The following is a 19,932-nucleotide window of genomic DNA, read 5'->3' on the forward strand; positions in this document are numbered from 1 at the left end:
ATACTGATGACGTGTGTAAGAAAAGTTGGTTAACGTTACCTATGGTTCCAAGATGGCGGCTCTTCTGATTCCGGCAAGGAAACAGTGGGGACGCACGTTCTAACCTAACTTAACCTATTTTAATAATTTTGTTGATAATAATTATGGTAATTTATTAGAATAGGTTAGGTTAGGTTAGAACGTGCGTCCCCACTGTTTCCCTTCTATTTGCTGGAATCAGAGACGAACCGCCAACTTGGAACCATAGGTAACATTAACCGAAAAGTTTAAAGGATTGCAAATTAGTATATCGAAATGATAGAAATTCATGTGTGATGCGATGTCAAAAATGCTGGAATAATAGTTCAGCCTTTGCTGGATCATTTAAAGGTAATTGTGGTAAAATTTCTTGGACTAAAATTTTGTCGTTTATGTGGTATTATCTGGGATTGAAATGCTCTTCAACTACCTCAGCTATTGTTGCAGGTATTTCTAACAAGGCTGCAGTTGACTGATCTAACCATATACGTTTTGTGGTGGTAGTTGCTTTGCATAATATGGCATCATTTAAAATCGGAGGTCCTAATAAAACCGTAGAAATAGACGAAACAGTTATATGTGAACGTAAATAAGAAAAAGGCTGTCAACTAAAAATTTCAAAATGGGACGTAGGAAGGAACCTGAGTCTGTGCCCGCTGCTCCAATAACTAAAAATAATAAAGAATAAAAGGTAACAAAAAAAAATAGGCAAGAATTCTGAGAAACCGGATAAAAATAAGAAAAAAAGAACGTCAATTTGTAATGTGGAGTCTCTTCCAGTAGAAACCAAACGTCGGAAACGAGAAACTGATGCACAATAATGTAAGTAAAATTATTGTTTCATATTACTATTTATTTTTTAATAAACTAAATTATAAAAACGATGTTTTGCAACTAATACATCGCGGTCACTATTTTCGATAATTACGCATTCATAAATGGACGTCAAAATGGCGACCGAAAGCTCCGCCATCTCCAATACCTAGGGTAACATTAACCGACGTTTTTTATTTTTATTCCTTTCGTAAGTTTATAGTTTTATATACAGTATATTCTTTTTTTAAAAAAATTTCCGCCCTGTGGGCACTAAGAGGGCCTCTTTTAGCAAGCCATAATGGCTTGCTAAAAGAGACCCTCTTAGTGCCATGGTTCGGCCAGGCCCACAATGGGGCGAGGAACGGGACCCGACTTATTCGGACAGACCACTCCCGAAAAATTCCTGGGATTTATCGACTCGTCCGGATTCGAACCAGGGTCTTCCAGAGCGGTTGACTGCCACCTTGATTGCTCGGCCATCCGGTAAAAAAAAAAAAAAAAAAAAAAAAAAAAATACAATAGAAAGAAATCATAGATTTTAAAGTATTGCTTTATAAATATTTTTCGATTATAACAATTAAAATTAATTAAACAAATAATTTGTTAATTATAAAATTAAAATAAAACTTAATTTTCTATATTATTATTATTAATTTTTTTCGAAGAATTATTTGGATCAGGAAGAGGGCGCCGGAAAGCGTGTAGGAATAGAATTATGGCTGCCACTTTTGTTTTCTTTACAACAATGGTTTTTTTAGTAATTAATATCGCGTATCTCATAATGTCATTAGAAAACAATTAAAAAGTTACTGATTTTTTCACGTCGAATGACAGCTGTAGTTGCACTGCTACGAAAAGATGGAATCGTCAACAAAAAAAAGTAAGATTATCATTGATTCACTTAGTTGATTAAATCATTTATATTTTGAAAAAAGCAATGAAATGTATACTACAATTCTTTAACGTAAATAAACTACGCATCTGCTATTTGTTATTGATTAAGTGTAAACGTTAAATCAAAGAAGGAAAAACAAAATTGCATTAAAAAGAATTTATTAATAATAAAATATATATATGTAGAAAGTTTGGTAATAGTTTTTGTGTTGATTAAAAGTCCTACCAGTAGTCTTATTTTCCTATAAATATTTGACCTCTTTAAAAGGTCACGAGTATTGAACTACTTTTCGCGTTTACACGTGCGTTCAAAATGTTACCATTAACCTCTAGGTGCTTGGATTTTTTTTTTTATTTTTTATTTGTCTAAGTCGGGTTTGAGAATAAAATTTATATTGAAAACAAATAATAGCAATTCAGTATTGTTAGTGAATTTTGTAGGATAAATTATTTAAAAATAGAATTTAAAAAAATTAATTTGTTTTACTGTTTAAATGTCTTGATTAGACAAAAATATCTTAATCTTTAATAACTTTTTGTCATTTTAATTAATGTAAACAAATTATAATGGTTGATGCATTTTTTGTACTTACGTTTGTTGATAATGTGACGTACTGTTAAACTATAAAAAGTTTTCTTGAAATGTTAAGTTTCGGCAAGATAAGTCTATTAAAACAAAATCATTTTTAATTCTTTTTAATATTATTTTAAATAAAAATGTTTTAATAAGAATAAAATGTCACAGAAATTTTATTTTAGACAGGTTTTAGTATTCAGTATTTGCCTTTTACATAGTTTTCTGAACAGATTAGTTTGTTAGTGTGTAATGATTACACTTAGTAATTGTGTTAAGTTTAAAAAGAAAAAAACTTTGCCTTTTTTCTGTAACTCAAAATCTGCTATAACCTTCAGATATCGTTTAGTAAATGAATTGTTTGTGATACGTCTAAATTTACTCCGCAATTCAAAGATAATTAAATCAATGGTTCTAAACCTGGGGCGATATGTCATACTTGCATTCAATGTCATTGCTTTGGATGACATGTTGATAAGTGCGTGCGCACTTATCGACGTGTATGCAGTGGGCGGAGACTAGCTGCTTGACCGTGTTTAAATGAATCAGTATCAAGGATGTATTATGCAGAATAAGTTTCAAAACACGATAATATGAAATACGATTTTATATGAATATTCTACTTAATTTTGTTAAATATATTTATTTTAAACATTCTTAAGTTATTTAAAATAAAATATTTCGGCTTACTATAGGCCTATATACAATGTATTAATTTTATATATATTTTTTAATAATTTAACTTTTATTACAAATCACTACTGAATTTATATGTAACTATGATTATATTTGTATATTAATTAAATATATTCTATTAAAAAAACAAAATTTGTATTTGTTAATAATTAATTAGTTGCATAAAATACTTTGGTATGTTCTTTCACATTCTAAATTTATAGTCTCTTGAATAAAACTGCAACTAAGAACATGAACAAATAGTAAAACATTTTTTAAGAATAAGAATCAACATATATGCAGTATGCTTCCGATTATCCGGGCTAATCGTCAGTATTGGAATTACGGATAAGGTATAAAACACAGATAATTCACAAGTCTGTTTTAATGAAAGTTAATCAGTTTTTCTTTTTAGTTTTTAATTTCCTATTAAATTTAACATAATAGTCTATATATTATGAATAAAATATGTTTTGAGAATGATAATTAATAAGATTTAAATGTGATCAGAGTTGAATAAATCGTTTAATGCAAATAGAAAATTCTGAAAAATTTATTGCACTAACAACTCACAGTTCACAACCAATTTCTTGTATTATTAACCGATGACAGGTTTTTCAGGTAGATATTGTTGTAAAACATCATTAGTTTTGTGATGATAATGATTTTTTGATAAGGAAATGACTCAAAATATATTTTTCAAGCAATTTTACAATTGTACACTGTATTTTTACAAAAATACATGTACAGTATACTTATCTGTGTATGATAAGTAAATCTATATTGTTCAAGAATCAACTGCACTTACTTATTAGGCCATTTGATTTATGCCTTGATTTTTTGGAAGTATTTCTGACACTCAGCATACTATTTTAAATAGCAAGAGTTAACAATGCAGATTTTTTTATTTGAATGCTAATATTTGTATTCCTAACAACAATTTTTATCAAGATGTAAACATGCATGGATAATCCTACAAAGATAATCAAGAATATATTATATAAGAAAAGCACTTTAAAATAAAACATATATCTGAGAAACTGGATGAAGTGCTTGATAAGAAATTCTATTATCTGGAACTCTATTATCTTGATACATTAACATCTTTTTAATCTTTTACATATTTTTGTAATTTTATTAAATTATTGGCTCTAGTAAAAAAATTTGATTTATTACTGTTTGTTGTTGTTAGCACATGAAAAAAATTTGTTTAAATGATATACAGGCAGGAGTGCCTGTACATTGGGGCAGGTATACTCCTTTTTGTCAGGGTTACTCTTTACCTAATCCCCAAGGGGGCCCAAATTTCCATTATCAACAAACAATAGAAAATGCATGACTTCTAGCCTATTAAAGAAACTAATGAACAATATTTGTCCATTGTCCCATACATGGATGTCCCACAGAAAATTTTCCAGGAATGACAAAGTATGGTGACAAATAATTACACCAATAAATTTTTATTCAATTATTAAATTTTTGGGGGGTTTTCATAAATAGATTATAGAATACAATATTGCATCAATACAAAAAGACAGATAAAGCATTTTATGGTTGAAGTGTAAGGTTACTTTTTTCAATCAGTTTTATGATTATAATTTCTGGAATTTTTTACTCTTATTCAGGGGAGGGTAAGTGCCTCATTTGCTCCCTCTGCAGATGCCCATAGTCTCATGCAACAATTTTCATGTAGTTATTTTGCCATATGATGATCAAAAACCACATTTCTTGTTTTCAAGGCCAAATTAACCCCAAAGTACAACAAAGTGCCATCTTATGGGAATGTTGATTGGACATTTAATCATAAGAGTTATGAAGCTTCTGTAATGTATGATGCCCTTTTTTATAGTTTGTAGGTGCTGCTGCCTACAGGATTGTTGGGAATAGGGTTTACATTATAACTATATTTCTTATATATGAGATAAAAATTTTATAAACAGCCTTGATTGAACAGCATAGTCTTAAGGATTGAATATTATAGTTTGTATTTAGATCAGCTCAGATAAGAGTATTAGAGAAGATTGGTGAAACTTCCATCTGAACTTTTTTGTCTCACAGTTATGGGAACTGATTGCTGAACAATATCTTTCTTAACTTTCTCTAAAACAATTAAATTTTTTGTTTTTACACTAAAAATTTGTAATTATTTAAAGAAACTTGTAACAGGAAAAACTATAACAGAAAATTCAATTTGATTGAAATAAGTATGTACAGGTTGACAATATTTTATCCAAAATTCCAAAAAGCAAAGGTTTTTTCATGGAGTATCACTAGTCTGCACAACAGTGGTTATTTACAAGTTGGGTGTATCTGCTGCTCACAGATATTTTGTTTATTTTTTGTAAGTTTTCAATTTACAGGAGAGTTTTTTCATAAATTAAGATCTGGAAACAAAATATGTCAAATATGATTTGTTATCAAAACACAAAGGCTTGAATATCCTGTGTTGATCGTATTGGTTATTAGAAGAACCCTAGGGAATTCTTAAATTTATAGATGCCAGTATACAATATGTAAATACAGTATTATTATTCCAAAATCTGAAAAATTCTAAAAAGTGTCTGGTCCCAAGGATTTCAGATAAGAGAGTGTTGACCTATGCTAGAAATAAAAAAAGATTGATTTGCAACAGTATAGAATAATTTCTATGTATAACGTCCATAGGAATTAAATAAACAGCAACCATACTATATTAAGTATAGAATAACTTTGTTGCAGTCTTTGTATTTTACTATGTTACAAAATGGCAAATACAGTCATGAGCATCAGAAACTTGTCAGCAAGAAAATTGCAGAGTGCAATTACTCCATAATTTACTCTACCCAGAGTGCATGCCTTTTCTGGGAGTGTAGAACACTTTGTATTGTAGATGCTTAAAAGATAATTATTAACAGAAATTGAGTTTACAGTAATCCTTCCATTTACTTGAATTCATTTTGACACAATTGAAAAATTTTTAAAGTTTAAATAATCAACTTTATGGGGAAATAAATTATAGTTACCTTAAAAAGTGTGTTTTTTGTTATCAGTAATCTCTTGCATAGATATACCATATTTACTCGCATATAAGATGAGGTTTTTATTCATTTTTCACTGCTTCAAAAACCTAGGTCGTCTTATACATGTGAGTGAAGGATTCTTTGTTTTTGCAATAATTTTTGTGAATTGTGTATAGTTCATGCTGCCATTATAGCAGGGTGCTATCAAGGTTAAGGTGAGAGTGGCTTTCAAAGAGACTGTCTGAAAATAGCTGGTCATTTAGCAATTATTATTAATATAGTTATTTCATATTTGTTAAATTGGTATTTTTAATGAATATTTGCACATTCCGAATCATAAAAAATAAACTTTTTCCGGTCATGCATATTATAATCTTTTGGTTTTGCTACATGAGTATCAAGTGTGTGGAAAAGCATTCCTCAAGAGCTGATAGCAAAGTCATTCAGTAAATACTGCATTTCAAATTCACTGGACGAATCAGAGGATGATGTTTTGTGGAGTGAGAGTGAAAAAGAGGAGAGTTGTAATGAAGCTTCGGAGGGTGAGTCCGAGTAGACAAAAGGTGACAGTGTCAAGAAAACATGGTTGTTTGCCTTAATAAGTGCATTTGGTAATATTCTATTTGTGGTTAAACAAAATAAAATTAGAATTGTATTAATAAATCTAATTGTCTTTATTTTGATCTTTAAAGTCACACTTTGTCCTATATGCGAGATTATCTTATACACGAGTAAATATGATATATTTATTTAAAAAACTTCAGTTAAAACTTTTTTACCCCAGTAAGAGTAAAATACTGTATTTGAGAATATGGAACAGATTTCTGTTTTAAACAGCTTTCCATTTGTGCAGTTTTCATTTACATGCTATTTTCATTGAACCAGTTATTCATGTAAATAGAGAAATTACGGCATAATAAAACATTTCTTATGAAAACATCATTTATCTTATTACAACCTAACAACCTTTAAAGAATACTACAAAGCATCATTTATATATCTCTTAAGGAACTGGTTCAAAAAAATCAAACTGTAAGTCAAGATGAATTAAAAAATAGAACAAATAGTTTGTCATAAAAATGCATTATTTCAACTTTTAATAAATATTTTAATGCTTATCTTTTATTCTGTTGTAAGAAAAACTGTAATATATTTTTATTGCATATTTGTTTTTTTTGAACTTATAGTATTTAATGGTCAAGTAGATGTAATTCATATACCTGATTAACAGCAATATATATATTTTTTTTTTTCAGTTAAATTATACATTAAAAATTTTATATTGGAATGGTTCCTGAAATAAACCTGTTTTGTTAAAGGAACATTATTTGTTTATGCATTCTTTTGCTGTTACAGAATACTACATACATATAGATTTTTCCTTTATTGTAATTTCTTCATATTCATTAAACCTATAACTTATTCCTAATCCTCACTCTAATCTTTAGATGGTAATCTGGTGGGGTCAGTTTTATGCCATTTGATAACAGGAAATGAAAAAGAGGGTGTAAGAATAGAACAAAAATGTGTTCTAGGAGATCTGAGAGAATTTTTTCTAAAAATTTTTTTAGGATTTCTGTTATTTTTATCAGAAAGGAAATAACAAATGAAACTGTAATAAATTTAGACATATAGGCCTAAATAAAATATTTCATCTTTGAAAGAAATTGTTTGGAACCAATTTAAAATGACAAATGAAAACAAATAGTGTTCCACTGTATTAGTTTTATATCTAGTTTTTTAGTAACTCAGCTCTTTAGTAATTCATTATTTTTTTTTACCTTTTGTTCAAACATTGTCAAATGTATCTTGTATATTGAGGTTACAATTATAATAACAGGTCATCTAGGATAAAATTTTTTATTGAAATGTTTAAATTTTTTCACTGTTTTCATTGATAACTGATCTTTTTTTAAAGTAAATAAGAATGCACCAGTATTAGATTTAAAAATGTAATTTTTTGTTTTTTGGTTTAAATCCCTTAACATTGAATTAAATGATTTTTTTTTTATTGATGAATGCAGATGAAATTTTTCTCAATCACAAACTTTTTTGGAAGTAAGATTAAATAAGTGTGAGAAAGTGGGACAACCCTATCCCCTTAAATAAAAAACTTAATGAATTTCTCCTAGTGGATGTGTGAGCACCGTTATGGGCAGTCAAAAAAAGGTTAAAAGCCACTGCATTAGATAATGCATAACTGACCACATAATAATATAATTAAGAAAATAATATTAGAAATAAAAATGATCAAATTATAACATTTAAAAAGTAAAAAAAAAATGTAAAATTCAAGTATGATTTGTTCTGTTTAATTAAGAAAGCATTGTGTTTATTATATTTTAATACAGTATTTATGAATGAATTGTGATTTATAGTTTTAAGTAATAAAAAAATAAAATTTATAAACTATAAAATTGAACTGATTGTAACTTTACAAAATGAAAATGATTACAACTACTGCACATAAGGAGTTAACAGTAGAAATATATGTACAGTATACTCAAGTAGAACACACTTTTTTTTAATGGAAATTAGATACACTTTGTAAATCTTAAAACAGTGATTTATCATTAAATTATATTTATATATATACAGTGGGTGATCAGTTAACGAACAAATCGGATAACGAACACTTTTGAAAAAGATTTTTGTTTGGACAACAAACACATGTTCGGATAACGAACACCTCACAGACCAAACACAAGAAGTGATGTAAAATAATGAATACCGATTGGTCTTCCCTTGTCTTCAGACAACAATTCAGAAATTTTCAGAGCACAGGAGATGTCGACATCGGTGCAGTATATACCGGGTTAAGCACCGATGTCGACATCTCCTGTGCTCTGAAAATTTCTGAATTGTTGTCTGAAGACAAGGGAAGACCAATCGGTATTCATTATTTTACATCACTTCTTGTGTTTGGTCTGTGAGGTGTTCGTTATCCGAACATGTGTTTGTTCTAAACTCCGAACTTTGAAACTGCTCTTGTAATTCCAGCTTTTTATTTTTCTGACAGAAACAATAAAAGAATTGTTTGCGAGACTGTCAGGTGGGCTTGTTAAGCATTGCATGGGTTTTTATTTCCAAATAGTGAAAGTATAATAGCAAAGGTAGAGAGTAGGCAGAAGATGTCTGATGTTGCTAGGCAGTATGGCTTGAACAGGTCTACAGTAGGCCACAGTTCAATCTTATCTAAGAAAGGTACAGTATAATCAAGAAGACACAAGCAGCTTAAGGAGTGACAAAAATCACATCTGAGAAATAAAGAACATTGAAGAGCTCATAATGGAACCTGAAACAGATCTGACGATAGAAGAATGCTAAGAAACTCAGCAAGATATGTTTTCTTCTGAAAAAGAGGATTAATGCCGATATCTGCTATTAAAGATCTTTTAAAGAAGTGGGTGGATGTCAGAACAGCGGTCTTAGAATGGAATCAAAACCAGGTTGAGGTTAATAGGCTTGAGGATCTCTACAATTACAATGCTATTACCATATTTACTTGCATATAAGATGAGGTTTTTATCCATTTTTCACTGCTTGAAAAATTTAGGTTGTCTTATATGCATGAGCAAAGGATTCTTTTTGTGTTTGTATAATTTTTGTAAACTTTTATCGGATTCTCACATTATTATGAGATGGCAGCAAAACTGCCTACCTCTAGTCAAATTAATTAATTTCTACTATTTAAATATAGCCTTTACATACCCTAAGAATTTGGCATATCATTTGATGTGTTTATATGTATATATATATATATATATAACAGACTGTGGTTGTTGATGTTTATATGTAATGTGTGAACACAAGCGACAGTAAGATGCTAGTGGAATGAGTGCTAAAGACAGACTGATGGAGCATGCACACAATCCAGGATTTCCCCTGTCCTCATCACTCGTTATGTGAAATATCGCTCATTAAGCAAGTCATTATTTTACAATTTGTTTTGCTCGTTATGCGAGATTCCACTGTACATGAAAATATTTGTATATCCTATTTTCTGCAATTAGTATAATAAATTTTATTGATTTTTCAAGTTTAAGTAACTGAAATTTGAATATAATTATCTAAGAGTTCTTTATAATTTGTTGGTTTATCATAAAAAATGACTGCGTACATCCGTACATGAATAGTACACTACTCTGATATGCTACCATTGCGAGTGTACTATTCATGTTATATTATAGGCATTAAAAACAAGTTGGATCGTTCATAATTATGGCACGCAGTGAGAGGTTCGATCGTTTGAACTTCGAAAGAATTCTATTGCATTCTATCTCTAAAACCGTCGAATAAAACCTGACGAAGATCGCGGAGGCGATCGAAAACGTTAGTTAAGTGGTCGTTAATGTTAGTACTTAGTACCGGAAATTCGAAAAAAGGCTTAAGAAGGTATAATGGACATCATATGTACCGGTATGAGGATTGTTTCTTAAACACTAAATCTTCTAAAGGGACTCAGATTAAGAGCATCTCTTCAAATAGCTCATCCTGATCAGTAAGAACATTATCTAAATCAGAATTTTTTAGTGATATATTTTCATCATTATTTTGTAGCTAAGTATTTTGTTTTTGTGTCAAATGTGTTTTGTTATTAAAATTAATTCCACTTTCAAATCTTTTGTTAATGTTTTAGTACAGTGGTTCCCAACCGGTGTTCCGTAAGCATTTCCCAAGTGTTCCACAGATTTAGTCGCAAATCGGAAAGTGTACAATTGTATTCGAGTCGTCGAATATCAAAAAATTAAAATCATAAAATTTTCATAAACTTAAATATATATGTACGACTCGTACTTATGGAGTGTACTACTGTTTCGAATAAGATAAAGGCAATGATAAAAACTGAATGAAATATGTAAAAAACATCAGGCACAAGTTTCCCATTAAAGTTATTTAGGTATATTTTTTCCTGTCTTAGAATTGGCGTTAATAATATGAGTAGAGGTTTTGAATTATAACTGCTCAATTCTAATAAAATAACTGATGACAAGCTTATGTATATCATATTAACTTAAGTAAGTGTTCCGCTAAAGAAAATTGCTCACAAAAGTGTTCCGCATCCTAGAAAATGTTGGGAACCACTGTTTTAGTATATGAAGTGATTCTCTGATAATTTTCAAACACACTTTTTAAACATTATGTAAACAAACAATTATTCTTTAGGGCTTATCACACTGACACAATTTTCTATGAGGAGTTTTTATTCAGTAATAAACCCTATCAACATTAATAGAAGTCCAAATTGCATTTTCAAGCCATTGGTCTCACTTCAGTTAGAAATTATTTTGTGATTTAACCTTAAGTGTATATTTCTTAAACCAAAGACAATGAAGATTTTTCAATACACCAACCATACCAAACTAAAATTTCTCTAAATAACCTAAAAAAAATCACATACAAATGATTCTGATAACACAAATATAATATTAATTGAGTTAAAAGGTAAGAAGCATTTTTAGGGAATATTAGAAGCACATACTTTTGATTTTTAAGAGCATAATTATCTGGGCCTTAACTATAATTTTTTACTATCAGCCATGGTATTAATATTTCATAAGTATCTGATAAGTATTTATCTGCCAACTAATTTTTTTATATGTAAAATAAATATTTTTATTGCAGTTCACTGTGATAATTGTTAATAGTCTTTGATATAACTGATTGGTTAGTTTATTGAATGCCCTTTTCAATGATCAACAACATCAATCGTGCCATCTTGTTTTTTTAATTAGAATTTTTTATATTTTATTTCTGTGTTGCTAATTTTAGTTAAATATGTGTTTATTAATTAAAAGTAGTTAATTTATAAATTCTTGATTATGGGAATTATTTGGAGTATGAAAAAGGAAATGTATAGGTTTTTATACAAAATTTTTGTTTCAGTAGTACTTTTTTATAAATAAAATTCATACTAAAAAATATGCTTGTTGAAAAGTAAACTATTCTACTTATGAGTTAGAGTGTAAAACTATATGGATTATCATTGCATCTTAATGCCAAATGGACTACTGGATTATTTACTAATTGAATTGGGTTTATGTATATGTTATAACATTGTAGCTTACATAAATTAGTCTATTTTCAATTTTTGATACCATGTAATGAGGAACTGTATCTCTATATAGGTCACTAGAATTCAACATTAAGGAGTTTAGTTAGGATTTTAGCAGAGGTGAGTTTATTACATTTTTAGAATAGGCTTCTTATGAAAGATAGCAGGGTTTTCTGAAATTGGTTTTAGCTGGTCAGCCAACCACTTAAAATATTTTTCCATCTTGTTAAAAATATGGTATTTTTCAGTTTATTTATTTTTTTAAATATAAGTAGACTATGGATTAGAGTGCTGTTGATTGTTATAGGATGGATATTTTATTGTCATCAACTAAGATTTTTGAGAAAATTTTCAGTAGCATCCAGCTAGCATTACAGATCAACCATCTAAAATTTTTTCTCAGGAAGAACACTAGGTTGACTTTATTTCCATATTTTTTATGTGACAAAACTTCTCTAATTCTGTTATACCATATTCACACTGTATATTTTAAGTCAGCTTAAGGTATGAAATATGAACAAAACTGACTTAACGTTAAACCGGTTTAACTACCAACAACTGGCTCATCTTAAATCTCTCAAACAAGCTTAAGTCACTTCAAGCTTTCCTTGAGGCCTGCCACAAGTTCAAAAAAATGGCAGAAGCAGATGAACAGATTTTTGAACAAAGTGAGAAAAAATGCTCTGAAAATTAGTTGGAGGAGGAAATCACAATCTTAATTGATATATGGAGGGGAAAAAATTAATGATAATGAATGTTAATAATTTCTAACTAATGTTTTATATATTTTAAATAAGTTATTTATATTTTAAATTACTAAATATAAATTCATTTATGATAATTTATCAAAAATAAGGCAAAAATTTAATTTTATTTAAACTGTAATATTGAGTGCACCCACTTGAGGGCTAAGCAAATAATTTTCTTTAATTACCTAGTGTGAACAAGTAGTTAATCTTATTTTCAGCAATGCGACTTAACTTAATTCTGCTTAAATATTAATCCCACTTAAAATGTACAGTGTGAATAGGGTATTATCCTCTAAAAATTTTTCAATTAAGAATATGAGAAGCATCTTATTATATTTTCCAAAACTTTTTGACCAATAAAAAGCAACATTAGATAAATAACATTGCATTTTCAGCATAATTAAAGAACTCAAAGTTTATTTCATTCTGCATTATGTATACTATATATTATTGAATTTGTTTTGTATAGACTAATTAAAACAAATTTATAAATATTTAGAACATTTTGAAATTTTATATGTATTGAAATCTCTAGGGAAAATTGTAAATAAGATTAGTATCTTTTTTTTAGATGAGATCTACTGTAAAACTAAATGTTTCTGAAGTGTTTGAATAAATTTGAATGATCAGATTCTAAGACCAAAGAAGTTTTGAAAATGTTTACTGTCATTTTTTCACATCAACATCTTAATCATGATGATGATAGTTTACTTGATTGATTAATTAATGCAGTATAATAATACAAAACTGGAATTAAAAATTATGGTAAGCATTTTACATATAGAGAAACCATAAAATGTCATCATTCAAATTACTGTGTAGTAAGATGTTTGTCAATTTGAATATGAACTGGCCTTTCATGATTATTTTATAGGTAGTATAGGTTGAGTAATCATTCCCATTTTCTTTACTTATGTTTGACAACTCAATAACAGGCAAGTCCATCTGTAATAGGTCTGGTTTATTATTACTTATATATACATATATATAATTAACAAATCAATCTAATATATGGAAAGAAAAACTTTTTATCAATGAAAATAACAGGTCATTCTTACAATACTTTAATTCAATGATAGCAAATGATTTGAAAAATGGACAATAATTTTTTTAAAATAAGGCTGATTTTATTGTTAACAGTTTCATGTTATGAATAACTATGGTGTAACAAAATATTAAAACTATTGTAGTAGCAATACTTATATGATTTGACAGTGTGTGGGGACACAATTTTGTTCACGCACTTTGAAACTTAATCACTCCTGTGTCTTTCTTGAAAATTTCTGAAATTTTGTAGTGAGGTTTGTGTATTAGCAGGATTGATGTTATTAAATTTTGGAGGTTAAAGATCAAGGAGGTGGAAAGATAGATGGGGAATCATGTGTCATATCAAATGGGGTCAGACTTATAAAGATATTATTCATTATTAGCCTTTACAATTTTTTTATAAAACTCATCTCTACCTTCAAAAATATGCTGTTTGCCATTTTATAATAATTAATAATATGGAAAAATTTTAAAATAAAATATAACAGATGGCACCATACACAATTTTAAATTTTTTTCTGGAAAAGTTATGCAACTTGTTGCTGGAATTTTTGTAATAGATATCTATTTGTTGTATAGGAATTTCTACGCTACTATAGCTGCAAATCAATTGCTTATCACTAACAAGTCATGCTGATTCATTTATCACAATCATTCTTTCTATTTGCATTCTTACTTTCCTTACTCCATCATGTCAGAGAGTAAATAATTTCAGTAAGACCCTGCTTAACATTGCCTCGATTAACACTAATTCAATATAACATGGTCTGCTCAAAGCCTAAAAAATGCTCAAAATTTACACTGACTCAAATTAACGTGGCATTTCATTGATTTGTATATAATACAGTTATCCCCAAACACAAGCTAATCTCCAAGGTGGCAGTTTGTCATAGTGCCACACTTCCCTTAAATCTATGCTTGTTCAGTGACATTTTTGAAAAAATATAACATCATGGATGCCATAGGAAATATCAACTTCACTTGGCAAGAATTAACTAATAAATGCATGAATGAAGTGTGGAAGAAGTTATGACTGAAGGTATCCAAGAATTCTCATCGAGAAGAGCCTATTGTTGTTAAATTGTCAACCTAATCAATACAGCAGGACTAGGAGATGTAGATGAGCAAGATATTGAGGAGTTACTGCAGGTGAGAGCCTTACCAACAACGACATTCAAGAACTGGCAGAACAAGGATTTCATGTAGAACTGGAAAATATAAATTCTGAAAACGAAGAACCCAAAAAATTTCTCTACAGATTTACTTAGTAAAAGTTCGGTAACGATAACTGAAATTGTTGATCAAATTGTAGCTAATGATCTAAATTTTGAAAGAAGTGCAAAAGCAAGACGAGATGTTTTGGATGCGATCTTCCACTAATGACATTTGCTTAAGAAAAGAAAAAGAAAGCGACAAATGAAACTACACGACTTTATCACAAAAAATGAGAATTTCAGAAGAGTCAGGATCTTTGTCACAGAATATGAACTTTACATTTCTGTGTGCATATGTTTGTGTTATTTAACATATATTATTATGCAAATTAATATAAAAATAACTTAAAATTATAGTAGAATTTGTTTATTTGTGGTTGTGTGTTCCCCTTTCCCTATTTACTCTGTGTTAAAATGATCTCGTTTAACACTGTTTCGCTTAGCGCTTTGTTGTCTAGGAACGCATCCGATCGTACTGTATTTATAGCATTCCATTTTGTAGTCATTTGGAGTCATTAGCTTTTATAAAAAACAAAATAATTTGTGAAATAAACTATAGTTACATGATATATTATTCATATAGTGATGTAAATTATTCTATACGTAAAGTATATAAATATTATTAAAAATTATTTGTTTTTTGTTATCTAGAATGAAACAAGCATTCATTAGAAAGAAAACTAAAACTGGCAGCCATGGCAAGTGCATTGTTTACTATTGAACAAGTTGAATTAATTCGTCGTTTGCGTAATAGTGGAATTACAAAAGAACAAGTTGTTATGGCATTTGAGCAACTTGATCGGCTAGAAGGAGAATTAGGAAAAACTGACACTTCCAATAAATTGTTACCTCAGAATAATAATAATAGCCAGAATTATGAAAGTTCTTTTAATGAAATATCAGTCAATAACAGTACCTTAGGATTTGGTATTAATAAATATACAAATATGCCAAATTCAAATAATTCTTGTCAAGTAAATAATGGAATTTTAAATACTCTGCGATCAGATTTGACCCCACCCATGCAGTCTTCTTTTAAAGTGGGTGATCAGTCTAATTCACAATCATTTTCCAGACCTCATAGTAATGGAACATCATCAAGTGAAGGAATTTCAGACAGTAACAATGGAAATGTTTCACCAATAGGTAATCCTGTTACATCACCTACCTCAAAAATACCTACAGATTTAACTATTATTCCATTGACAACTACTTACGCTAATCGACAAGGAACTGAAAGTACAGTATCTAATAAAGAAGTTTCTTTATCTTCCTCATCATCATCATGTGTTCCAGTACAGTGTATGATCAATCCACATGATTTATTGCAGGAAGAATGTTATGAATTGGAAGAACTGAAAAAGTAAGTGTTTTATAAATGAATTAAATAAATTATGTTTATAAATACAGGTATCTCCCATATAACACAGTAATTATGTTCCAAAAAAGTGACTTGTTATGTGAATTTGTGCTATATGAAACAAAGGACTAATGCAAAATATGAGATTATGTTCCAGAAGTGAGCAAAAATATACTTATATTTTTCTTAGTAACAAAAAAAAAAAAAAAAAGTTTGTTAAAGCAATCAATAATTTAGTTCCAATCAATAATTAATTAACAGTTACAAGTAAAAGTACTGTATTGCACATTAATATTAATTTTAGTTAAACAAGGACTTTTCTTTTTACAAAATATTGTCATCTGAGCTTTTTTGTTGATCTTCATCATAAGTATCAGCAACATTTTGCTATTTTTTATTTTTATCATAAAAATTTTTTATGGATGACGAAATAAAAATGTTATTAACCAGAAATTTGTTGTAATGGGTCGTGTTTATCCAGTTAAGTACTGAGCAACTTTTTTCCAGAATTTGCTTTCAAATACTGAATCATTCAAGTATCGAGATACTGCTGTATTTCATTCATCATTTTACAAATGATTGCTTACCTACAGTTAAAAAAAGTTTAATAACACTTATCTAAACACGTTTAAATAAATTTTACTAAATACAAAGATTAATATTACTATAAAAAGAAAAAACACAGTGGCAGTCTTAAAGGCTAAAGTCTGAAAGCAATGATGACAACACCTGGTTGATAGGAAAGTTGGTGCAATGTTTTATTCCTTGTCCTATCAGTTTTCATTAAAGTAAATCTGATGAAAAGCACAAAATAATTTGAAAATTTCAATATTGTAAAATATGTGGGCAAATTTGAGACAACACACATGCTTACTTGAATAAAAAATATTGACTAACAAAGTTTACACTTAAAAATCATGAAATTTTATATGATGGATTTCCAAAACTGTGTTAGAGTGAAACCGTAAGTTACGTTGTACAGGGGATATTCCCAATTTTCAAACTGTGTTAGAGCAAAACAGTGTTTTAGAAGTACTGTGTTGTACAATGGATACCTGTATTTTAAAAAATAAAGTATTTATTTTACCATGATGCATTTTCTTATAAAATTGTTTAAAACCTTTCAGTTTTTATGGTGATAAATATAAAGATTTTTAGTAATTTATACATATTATTATTATTTTTTATTATTATATTATATTATTTATTTGCCAGGGAAAGTTTCCCTATAAGGGGGTGATACAAATACATGTATTACTTAAAGAATTAATACATGATAAAGATACATATTACATAATTTTGTAGTGATTATTAACCAACATAATTTATTGCGAGGCACTGTTAGTACCTTTAAAATATATTATTATTATAAAGGATTAGCCCAAACGTACAACAACAAATAATTAGATGTTACCAAGAAAAAGCGCCAGCAGCCTCGACCGATGAACACGCCCCCCTAATTTATACATATTTAATTTTTTAATAATTTTTTTGTTTTTACAATATTGATGATCTAGAGTGAAAAATTAATACCAAACTTGCAACATTTCAGGGAAAGCAAAAAAATAAAAATAAAAAATTTTAGGTGTGGACAATTAAAATGCTTAACAATTTTAAAATGTTGGTTTTAATAAGTTTTTTAGTGTTAAAGCATATGTACTTTTGTATTTTAAGGAGTAAACTTGATATACAGAACAGAAAGTGATTTCATCACTTATGAGGTTTTCACTCTGGAGTAGGCATCCCTAAACTTTTTTTGACTGTTCTTGAAGGAAAGAACAACCTTCAACCTTTTATCAACCTTCTGTCTTCATTTTTTTTCTATTTCAGTTAATAATAATAATAAATAAGTAAATCTGGTGAGTCAGTATTAATTCACACATGTTTTCATAGAAAAGATCTACTTAATATGCAAATTTACATCTTGAACTGTCACATATATTACTCATTAGACTAATAATTTTTAATGAACTATTTTCATTAAAAATTAATAAATGCCTTATCAACCACTTTGGGGTTCCTACTCTAGCTCATCATTACATAATAATAGTATATTCTATTAGAATTACATGAGATACATCATTCCAAAGTGTGTCTTATTGACTTTGCTTAATTTTTGGTATTCACTAAAATATTTTAAGCTTGAAATTTGATAATGCTAACATCTGTTTATAAACCAACATATATAATGGACATAATCTGAGCTATTAGCCAATAGAATTATAATTTCAATGAAGAATTGGGAAGATATTGAAATTTAGTAGATGGATGAGTTTTGGAATAATTGAAAGTGTGGACAAAATGAAGTTTGGAATAACATGCCTTACATGTGAATAATTTGTAATATAAAGATCAATAAGCATACATTGGATTTCCTGTATTTTTAATTACTTGTAATGTTATTGATTTTTCTTATTTATTTTATGAAAAATATTAAAATTCCTGAATTAAATTTGTTATATCACAAGCTATGTATTGTACTAACTAGTGATTTGAGAATTATACAACTTTGAAATAGATTTTGTTGATATATTATTAATGTAAATTTACCAAATATTTACAGAAGATAAACATTGATATTTTCGTCTTTAATATAAATTTGTTGCCAATAGCTAATCCAAAGATATTTCTTCAATAGCTTTTAACTGCATTTCAAATTATTCACTTTTTAACAATTTAAAAAGACCTTTCCCTACTTGTACTAAACAAATCATTCCTTTAAAACATCTATGCTTTGCAGATGGTAATGTGCAGCTTTTATCTTAAAACATGTATCCCACCTCATTATTACAGAGATAGATGACATAGTTTTGCTCACATCCTTCAGCCTGAAAGTGAATGATGTGAGCACAGCAGTAATCTTGTCAGTCTATGTAGTATTCTTGAACAGATACTTCAGTAAGAATGTAAAAATTTTATAAATGGTATTCATGAATGCTTATCACCTAATGTGCCAATTATATTATTGCACAGACTAGTAACTACACTCAGAGCAGTAATTAAAGCCTCAGTGTATTTCTAAATGCATTAACTATAGAGGTCTAAATGACAGCTACTATTCTAGGTATGAAACATTGTAAAACTGAAACTAATTAAAGGATTAAAAAATAAGAGATTTCTTATTTGTATTTATATGTATTATACCTATTTAGGAAAAGTGGTGATAAATTCTTGAGAATTGGTTGAAATGTAAATTGTACAGAACAATTTTGAAATTTATTAGCAGTCAAAATGATTCCTGCAGCTGTACTGTTGTCAGGGCCAGATTATCGAATAGGCAAAGTAGACAAATGTCTAGGGCCCGTAATTCGGAGGGGCCCGGCTTTAGTGCAGAAGATTCCTCTGGTTGAAAACGAGTTACAAATTATTTAAGAAATTCGATAGGACAGAAAAGGGTGTATTTAACAATTGTTTTCTTACTAAGCTCTGCTCAACTGGCCATTACCTGGAAAAAAAAAAGGTCAACACCCACCCGTGCATCAGAAGTAATGTACAGTATGCCACGGGATCTCTCGCGCCATCTACAAATAT

General features: G+C 28.8%; 1 protein-coding gene across 1 annotated transcript in view; it reads left to right on the top strand.

The window, feature by feature from the left end:
- Positions 1–1,519: 1,519 nt before the first annotated feature.
- The window catches only part of LOC136975112 (homeobox-containing protein 1-like), a 30,530-nt gene continuing 12,117 nt past the window's right edge, over positions 1,520–19,932 (top strand). The window contains exons 1-2 of the mRNA XM_067270122.1: positions 1,520–1,714; positions 15,693–16,404. Coding sequence (XP_067126223.1) covers positions 15,737–16,404 — 668 coding nt within the window. The 5' untranslated portion in view covers positions 1,520–1,714; positions 15,693–15,736. The remainder of the gene's footprint in view (positions 1,715–15,692; positions 16,405–19,932) is intronic.

Source organism: Centruroides vittatus, unplaced genomic scaffold (assembly GCF_030686945.1).
Source record: "Centruroides vittatus isolate TY-2023 unplaced genomic scaffold, ASM3068694v2 contig_364, whole genome shotgun sequence".
NCBI lineage: Eukaryota > Metazoa > Arthropoda > Arachnida > Scorpiones > Buthidae > Centruroides > Centruroides vittatus.